The 9538-nt window shown below is 46.1% G+C and overlaps 1 protein-coding gene across 5 annotated transcripts; it reads right to left on the minus strand.

The window, feature by feature from the left end:
* Positions 1-784: 784 nt before the first annotated feature.
* C20H11orf87 (chromosome 20 C11orf87 homolog) lies at positions 785-5126 on the minus strand. 5 transcript variants are annotated; one of them, XM_070490328.1, is made up of 2 exons: positions 4396-5126; positions 785-2718 (listed from the first exon to the last, which is right to left on the minus strand). In XM_070490328.1, exons 1-2 carry the CDS (start codon positions 4445-4447, stop codon positions 1871-1873), a joined length of 900 nt encoding a protein of 299 aa, XP_070346429.1. In that variant the 5' UTR covers positions 4448-5126; the 3' UTR covers positions 785-1870. The 5 variants fall into 5 exon arrangements, with proteins under 5 accessions (XP_070346429.1, XP_014699882.3, XP_044609010.2 ...); XM_014844396.3 differs by lacking the exon at positions 4396-5126 and adding an exon at positions 3767-4372; XM_044753075.2 differs by lacking the exon at positions 4396-5126 and adding an exon at positions 3481-3747.
* Between the last annotated feature and the right edge of the window lie 4412 nt (positions 5127-9538).

Below are 9538 nucleotides of genomic sequence, written 5' to 3' on the forward strand. Positions count from 1 at the left end.
CCATTTCTAACATAGATGGCCTTGTCTGGCATTAGCAGAGAGAAGAAAATTATTGATCTTCTTCTCTCACTTTCTTTTTTTCTCAATCTTTCCTCACATAATCAGTGAAGTTAGGCACACCAGACTCAGAAGGAGACAGAGAGCCCTTCCTTTGCTGCATCTCTGATGCAGGCACAGATTTCTAACTAAACAAGCTGCAAACATTTTTATGCTACGTGTAGTCACCGGATTTAACTTCTCTTGAAATTTGCATGTCCTGTCATCCAAATTGCCCAACATCCCCACCAGTCTCACCCCCAAACGCATACAGTACAAGCAAGCACACGCACCACTGCCTCCAGGTGGTAATTGCATGCAGGGAGGACTACAGGCACTGTTTAAATATTAACCAAGTTTTAATAGATGGCATTCCTGCACATCCATTATTTGTTTGTTTTCTCTTGTGGTTGTTTCTGTTATTCGCAAAAGAAAAAAGAAAACATGTGTCATATTTTTATAACAGTCTACTACAGAGTAAGGTACAAAAGAACACTTCTGGAAACAGCAGAAGCCAGGCCTGCACCACTGAATTCTTCATCCAGTGGTAACCTTTATATCAACAGCTGGAAATTAAGAACAAGAATATACAGTTTGGAGGACGTAGTACAGAACTATAGTTTGCTTCTGCATTTGGTACCAATATAATAAATATATAACAAAGGTGCACTTGTTCTAAAAATTAAACAGAAACATTCTGGTTGGTTAGATACTGCACTTTCAGGACTGCACATCACCTAATACTTCGTTGGTTTGTTTTTTTTACAAAAAAGGTAACTTACGCAATGTTTAATAATAAGAAAACCAATAGTACACGCAAACCCGATTGTAGAAAAAGAAGAAAGAAACCAACAAAAAGCTAGAGTAGTCACTTTCCAAAACAGCCCCTCCTCCACCTGCACAACCAAAGTAAGTAACCAGTTGGGTGAGGCAATTTCAGCACCACACCTGGCTGGACAGCTCCTGGGTCCCTTGTGAATCCTGAAAATGCCACAAGTCAAAGGTGTACAGGAGGGGGCGGGGCAGGAAGCCAAAGAAGTAGGTTCTTTAAAAAAAAAAAAAAATCACTTAAAGATTTCTAATGTACTTATGCTCGGCCAGCGAGGGACATTTCTAAAAGTAAATTAAAATGCCTGGTCCTGAAAAAGGGAATGGTTAAGGAAGGGGTGAGAAGAGGGCTGACTGGAGAGCAGTACCTGTCATAAACGTTTTTCTGGGACTGTCTCTGCGGCCTCTTGTACTCCTGGTGCTTAACGCAGACATTTTCTTTATAATATACTATTGCCTGAGCCCGGCTGAGGGTGGGAATGGGGAAGGGAGGGAAGCTGAAGGAAAAGTAAAAGCTTGGAGGGTGGAGGGAAAGGAAGGTAACTGAACCTTAACTTGACAGCTATGTACAACACACTGGGCCCCCTCCACTCCCTTCGCCCCGGGGGTCAATGCCTTTTATATATTTGGTAGCTTGTGCAGTTTCTCCTCCTTGTTGTAGGGGGCACAGGGTGGAGAGGGAAGATACATCCTTCATTGACAATGAGAAATTATGTGATTTGTCATGCGCTTGGATTGTGTTATTAGTATTATAATTACTATAAATGTTAATAATAAAGTATTATTATCAGCGTTATTTCTTCTTCCGAGACTTTCCTCGCCCAATATTTACAAATACCGCACAGTGCCTCGGCGGAGGAAAAACAGAGTAAGGAGAGGGCAGATAAGGAAAGAAGGAAGAGGAAAGAGAGGCCAGAGGAAAGTGGAAGAGGAAGGACGGAGGAAACAAAGCGAGGACGGCAAAGATGCTGGAAACAAGGAAGGGGAGAGGTGAGGGGCTAGACAATCAGGACAGTACCACCGTTTGCAAAAGGCCCTCGCCAGCTGTGTCCAAACAGGAGGAGGCTTCGTGTGCTCCTTGCGGACTGGGGGCCGGTGGTGGAGGCGGAGGAGCACAGGGACCCTGGCACGGGATGCCAGGGGACAAAGAGAAGGAGGAGGTGTTGGAGGGAGCGCAGAAGGCTGAGTCCCGGGGCTGCCTCTCCAGCCGGGTTTCTTTTGCTTGGGTTGGGGCCTGGCGGCCCGCCTGGGGCAGCCCCCTGCCGCCACGGTTGCCGCTACAATGATCCCGCTCGTATTCCTCCTGAGCCCTCTGCATCTTCCGCTTCTTCATCCGACGCTTGTGGATGTGGAAGGTGGAGAGGGACAGCACGATGAGGCAGAAGATGAGGGTGACCAGGACAATCAGCACCAGCGTGGAGGAGAAGGACTGGAAGAGCTGCTGTCCCACCTGCGTGATGCAGGTGCCGCCACCGCCTGCGCCCGGGCCACGGGCACTCGCGTTGCCGCTGCCGCTGGCGTTGGGGGAAGCAAAGGTCCGGTTGAGGAGACACGGCGGCAGCGCCAGCCTCAGCTCCTTGGGCGCCCTGGCACTCATCGGCGCTGGGCTGGGAGGGGCCGGGCCCACCAGACTTCCTCTTTTGGGCACACCGTTCCTACCAGCCAAGAAGAGGACTGAGCCCACGCCACCCAAAACTACTCCCTGGTGTGGGAGGGGATGCGCGCGAGCGAAGGACTGAGGGAGCAACTGCGGGCAAGCAAGCCGGCCAGGGAGCGAGCGGTGCCCAGGAGATCCTCTCCGGCCCCGCCTCGAACGCGTGTCGGCGCGCCCTTTTCCTTTGCCAAGGCACCAGGCTGCAAAGAGAACAGGCTTAGTTAGGATCCCGGCCGCTGCCCAGGGGAGTGCAGAGGACTGGAAGGATCAGCCGCCACTGCAAAGCGGCCCTCTGGGCACCCTGCCTCAGCTGGGCGCTACCGGTCTTCTCCGCAGCCCGCGGACCCCAGCCCGCCCGCCCCTGGCCGCGCACCAGTTTCGGGCTCGCGCCCCCGCAGGGAAGGGGTCTGCGCCGGCACCGCGGAGATGTGGATTACTCAGCAGATAAGGCAGCCTCCCTGCGCCCTCCACAACTTTCTAATTGCAACAGCCACGCAGCCGCCTCAAAACGCGGTCTCTGCTACCCAGAGCACGGACTCTCTTTCCTGCGCCCTATCAATGGACGTCTTCGCCTGGATGCTATCCTACCCAGCCCACACCCTGCCCCCGAGCGGGCTCGCAATCCTCGCTTCCCGTCCCTTCCCCTTCCGACTCTCCCTTCCCGGACGGCGTCAGCTCCCTTAGGTCCCATTCCCGTGAGGGTGCCGCTGGCACCACACCGCTCTCCACCTCTGCCCGCCGCCGCGGCTGACGCGCAGGATCGCGCTCCATCCTTTCGCCAGCCTACTTCCCCTCCACCAAAAAAAGGAACTGAAGCACCTTTCTCAGCTAAAGCACATCCCCGGAAATGCTCCCTTTTCCCCATCTCCCTGTGCCCCCCACTTGACAGTATCCTGCTTCTTTCTAGGGGAGCTGGAAATGGAAAGGGGAGGGTTCCTGCCTGCCAAGTTGGGGGAACGGACCTTCTCTCCGGCCTTCCCAGACCCAGCCCGAGGGCCCCGAGGCTCTTCCCGGAGATGAGAGGCAAGTAGACCCGCAGCGCGCAGCAGAGCCCCCTTGCCGCTCTCAAGAAGCAGCTGCAAACTGTTGCACTGCGGAGCAGCGAGGCGGCGCGCAAACCTGGGCCGGGGCAGGGGCGGGGGCCGAAGCTACGGCCAGGGGTGCCTGCGCAGGCCGCCGGGGCTGTCCTACCCACTCGCGCCCGGCCACCCGGCCGCCCAAAGCCTTTAGCCGCATGGCGTCCCTTACCTGGGGCCGCCAGCTGGCTGCAGGGAGGGAGCCCCCGCCGCGAGGCTGCAGAGGCGGCTGCAGAAGGCGCGGAGTGAAGGGGCCAGAGACCAAGCCGCGCTGCCGCCGCCGCCGCCGCCGCCGCTGCCGCTTTGGGGAGCTCAGCTCGCAGCCTATTGCCAGAGAGGCCGGTGACGTCAGACAGGCACCGCCAGGGCTCCAAGCCACCCCTCAGGCCCCCACCTCACCCTCATACCCCAGCACCTCGTCCTGGCAGAGCGAGCCTCCGCCTCACACGTTCCCAGTTCCCTGCCCAGGGGCTATGAAGAGCAGCCCCCACCACCAGCCTGTGACCAAGCCACCTACCTTCTGCACTCCGACGCCTGGAAGGAGGGCTGAAGCCTCAGTTCTTTGGCTGCCCAGTTCCTCACCCTCAACCCTTTCCCACGTGGTCCCAGGTACACCTTTTTACAATCTAGAGATCCATCTTCCGTCAGGGCACACACTAGATTTTTCTCCCTCCGTTGATGAGGATCACCCCGCTCCCCAGTCCTGTCTATGCTGGCCTGGTTCTGAACAGAAACTGCGTGCTTAGGAGAGATGAGAGGGGCATTTCTGAACGCAGGAGTGGAAGAACCTGAAGTACAAACCTGGACATGTATTTAACATCCAACAATCCAAATTAACCGTTTTCCTCTCCATTGGAGTCTCCAACTTGCCCTTCAGTCCACCTGACTCATGATCCTCCTCTCTTCGCTCACACGCTCATCTCCAGGCGCAAGACCCGCTCAATGTACTAAACTCTCCTATTCTGACTACCTGGAGGCTCATGAACACGCAAAGCACACACGCGGTTTACAAGGCAGGAAGACGAAAGTCACCCAGAGGAGCACAGAAATGAACCGCCCTACAAAAATTCTGAGAATTGTGCCTCTTACAACGTACGCCTTCATCGACCCCAGTGCTTTATAAGTGCTTGGTCCTTTGCTGTAGTATTAACAATAGGCTTTCAGCAAATGGATAGAACTTCCTAAAAGATTCTCCTCAACCTGTCTAAATCTGGGCAGAGACTAATCAACTATTGGTTTAGAACCCTTGGGAAGATATTAATAGTGCATTTGGTGACAGTAGCCAGCTTCAAAATGAGGTATTCTCATTTTTCTACTGGATAAGCTAGTTTGGAATAGCACCTAAAAACAGTGTATGGTCTTTGAAGACACTCAGGTGTCTGAATAAACGTGCATTTGCTTTTTCCCTCCCTGTCTTGTTTCCTTCCCATCTTTGAGTCTAACACAGTGCCTGTACGATATTTACTTGCTAAACTGAGTGGCGCGGTATGCGTTGCTGATTTTTCCTGCGATGCATCAGAATTGAGAGAGAGCAGGAATGACTGACACCCTCCTATCTGCTTGTATTTGCAAGCAGAGGGTTGTGTGAGAAAGGTTTGACATGGACAGTAAAAATTGTTTGTCTGTAATTGGAGGGTCCCTCCTTCTTACCCTTGGCTTCCTATTTAGTCCTACTCCAACATCTTTTCTTATGCTTGCCCTTGGCTTATATATGGAGGAAGAAATACATCATTTCTCCCCAAAATTCTGTTTTCATTTATTTGAATAAAAGTCATCAGCTTTTTCTTCATAATTGTCTCAAAAAAAAAAAAAAGGGATCCGTATTTAAGCGAATAGTTCAGTATGTGCTGAATAATGCGTGATTACTTCAGAGCACAGATTGATGCCCTTGGATACCAGAGTCACACAATTAACGATGGCCAATGACCCTAATGCTGGCTTAGCCTTGAACGAGGACACCAATGTCCTGTAAAAGCCACCCACCACATTTGGACATCCTGACTTTGATGGGCTCAGGACATGAAGTGGTGAGCCTTGTTTTCACTGTAATCACTAAGTGAGACCACCTGACATGCAGTGCCCCTTTTTTGCGCATTCTCTTTGCTCCTGAAAAGTTGAATCTAATCAACATTTTGGAAAGCAAATCCAATTTTGAATACTCTAAAAAGGGATTCGGCTATATAAAGAGACTCTTAAGAAAAACTGTCTTGTAAAGCAAAGAATCTTTACATAATTAGAATTAACTCTCACTGGTCTATCTGTTTTCTAGACTTGGAGGAATGACTTATCAGGTTTTCCCAGTGAGGGCCATACATATCTTTACCATATGTTATCATGGGATTACAGTACGAATAAAATGGGATTCCTTTTGCACACCAAGCTTCTAGGACATGTGATGAGGCTGCCATTGTTCTTACTCTTTTATTGTAAACGATAACCATCCGTTATACCAGGAGTGCTAAAAGTGTCTGCACCATTTTATACAAGCTCTGAAAAGACAAGGTATTGCCCTCGAAAACTTACAATCTTCAGCAGATAAATGTGATCCATAAGTCAATGGTATTTAACTGGAAATGATTTAGGTAGATTAAAGACATCAATTTTCAGGTCAAAAGCCCAGCACACTTTTTTTCTTCCTTTCTCTTTCAAAAAGAATAGGCTGTGGGTGCACAATTTGTTCTTACCCAGAGAATGAATGTGCTAAATGCATACACTTGGATGTCTCCAGGTAGTGTGATTCAAGCCCCGGGAATACCAGTGAGAGCAAACATGCACACTTCTTGGGTGGCAGAAATTGATCTTACTGAGTTGCTATATGATTTTGGCACATCTTGCATAATGGCAAGGCTTCTCCCAGACAACCACACTTCTAAGAGTGGAAGACCAAAAAATGTCTGAGATTCCCAGAATCTTCCCTTGTGACACGAAAGCCCCTCTGGACTCAGGCACTTTCCAAATATTCAGCAACATATAATACTTGCTTTCAAGTTTGATGAGGGATGTCCATCTAGCTTAGATGCCACATGAGCACCTGATATGTCAAACCAAAAATGCACTGAATCAATAATAACAATAATAAAAATAATAACAAAAATAATAAATGCTATTGTTATTATTATTTGCAAAGTACCTACTACGTGCCAGTCTGTACTACACTCTCCCTATAGTATAGAAGGAAAGTACCTCAACACAACAAAGGCCATATATGGTAAACCCACAGTTAGCATCATACTCAATGGTGAAAAACTGAAAGCTATCCCTCTAAGAACAGGAACAAGACAAGGATCCTCACTGTCACCACTCTTATATAATATGATATTGGAAGTCCTAGCCAGAGCAATCAGGCAAGAAAAAGAAATAAAAGGCATCCAAATTGGAAAGGAAGAAGTAAAACTGTCACTATTTGCAGATGACGTTTTATATATAGAAAACTCTAAAAAAATCCACAAAACCTATTAGTAATAATAAACAAATACAGTAAAGTTGCAGTGTACAAACTCAGTTGTGTTTCTATACACTAACAACGAAATAGCAGACAGAGAAACTAAGAATACAATCCCATTTACAATAGCAACAAAAAGAATAAAATACATTGGGATAAATTTAACCAAGGAGGTGAAAGACCTGTACACTGAAAACTATAAGACATTGTTGAAAGAATTAAAGAAGACACAAAGAAATGCAAAGGTATTGTATGCTCATGGATTCGAAGAATTAATGTAGTTAAAATGTTCATGCTTTCTAAAGCAATCTACAGATTCAATCAATCCCTATCAAAGTTTCAACAATATTTTCCACGGAAATAGAACAAAGAATCCTAAAATTTATATGAAACAACAAAAGACCCTGAATAGCTAAAGCAATCCTGATACAAAAAAAAAAAAAGAACAAAGCTGGAGGTATCACATTACCTGACTTCAAAATATACTACAAAGCTATAGTAATCAAAACAGCATGGTACTGATACAAAAACAGACACGTAAATTAATGAAACAGAATCAAGAGCCCAGAAATAAACTTTTACACCTATAGACAGATAATTTTCAACAAGTGAGCCAAGAACATACAATAGCGAAAGGAAAGCACTTCAAAAACTGGTGTTGGAGAAAGCCTGACAGCCACATGCAAAAGAATGAAGGTAGACCATTATCTTACACCATACACAAAAATTAACTCAAAATGGATTAAAGACTTGAATGCAAGACCTGAAACCATAAAACTCCTAGAAGAAAACATAGGAAGTATGCTCTTTGATATCAGTCTTAGAAGTATCTTTTTGAATACCATGTCTCACCAGGCAAGGAAAACAAAGAAAAAATTAAAAAATGGGATTAGATTAAACTAGAAAGTTTCTGCACAGCAAAGGAAACCATCAACAGAATGAAAAGACAACCTAACAATTGGGAGAAGATATTTGCAAATCATATATCTGATAAGGGGTTAATATCCAAAATACATAAAGAACACATACAATTCAACAACTGAAAAACAAACAACCTGATTACAAAATGGGCAAAGTATCTGAACAGACATTTCTCCAAAGAAGATATACAGATGGCCAACAGGCACATGAAAAGATGTTCGACCTCACTTATTATTAAGGAAATGCAAATCAAAACTACAATGAGATAGCACCTTATGCCTGTCAGAATGGCTATAATTAACAAGACAAGAAGTAACAAATGTTGGAGAGGATGTGGAGAAAAGGGAACCCTCATACACTGCTGGTGGGAGTGTAAACTTATGCAGACACTATGGAAAACAGTATGGAGATTCTTAAAAATATTAAGAATAGAACTACCATATGGTCTAGCTATTCCACTTCTGGGTATTTCTCCAAAGAACACGAAAACACTAAGTCCAAAAGATATTTTCACCCCTATGTTCATTGCAGCATTATTCACAATAGCCAAGACTTGGAAACAACCTAAGTGCCCATCAAGGGATAAATGGATAAAGAAGTGGTATAAATACACAAAGGAATACTACTCTGCCAATAAAAAAAAACATGAAATTTTGCCATTTACGACAACATGTGTGGACCTTGAGGGTATTATGCTAAGCAAAGTAAGTCAGATGGAGAAAGTCGAATATCATGTGATTTCACTCATAAGTGGAAGATAACAACAACAACAAACAAACACACAGATACAGAGATTAGATTGGTGGTTACCAGAGGGGAAGCAGGAGATGTGGGGAAGGCAAAAGAGATGACTGGGCACATGTGTACAGTGACGGATGGTAATTAGTTCTTTGGGTGGTGAACATGATGTAGCCTATATAGAAATCAAAATATAACGATGTACACCTGAAATTTATATGTTATAAAACAATGTGACCTCCATAAGAAAATAAAATAAAATGAAATAAATTCTCTCTATATTAACATTAATCCTCAACATAACCCTGCAAGGCTATTTTTGCCAAAAAGCAAAATTATTTACTTATTCATTCATTCATTTAGTTGTTGAAAAAAAATCTTTGAGTACCTGCTATATGTCAGGTGAGGAAACTAAAGCTCAGAGTAGCTAAAGACCATGTGCAAGGCACTTCACAGAAGAATGTTACTGGAATCAAACCCGAGCAAACTGATTCCAAGCTTAGTATTCTTTCCATGAATAGTGGTCTCTGTCTCTCGCACACACACATACATCTCTATTTCTGTCTCTATTTCATTTATTTCTATCTCTATCTACTTCTGATTGGGGAAGCGTAAACAAGTAAAACCAGCAAAAAGCAGAGCTGTTTGATTGGAGCAGAGGAGGGGACATGAGAGGCCCCATTGTGGGGGTTCTCCCCTCCCCCAGCAGCAGTCCACAAGATGCTCCACACACTCCCTTGGACGGAGCAGAGTTCCATTTGGAAACCCTTGCTCTGCACTAGGTCACCTAGGCATGACATTCTGGACCACAGTGCAGCATGACACATGCCAGGCTCCTCTTAT

The sequence above is a fragment of the Equus asinus genome, chromosome 20 (assembly GCF_041296235.1).
Source record: "Equus asinus isolate D_3611 breed Donkey chromosome 20, EquAss-T2T_v2, whole genome shotgun sequence".
Taxonomy (NCBI): domain Eukaryota; kingdom Metazoa; phylum Chordata; class Mammalia; order Perissodactyla; family Equidae; genus Equus; species Equus asinus.

What these genes read in the sequence shown, in the direction of transcription:
- C20H11orf87 (XM_070490328.1), bottom strand. Translation starts at nt 4,447, where the DNA reads ATGGAGAGGAAAACGGTTAATTTGGATTGTTGGATGTTAAATACATGT. An exon ending in GATGTTAAATACATGTCCAG is followed by an intron (nt 2,719 to 4,395) that starts GTTTGTACTTCA and finishes TTCTCTTTGCAG; the next exon opens with CCTGGTGCCTTGGCAAAGGA.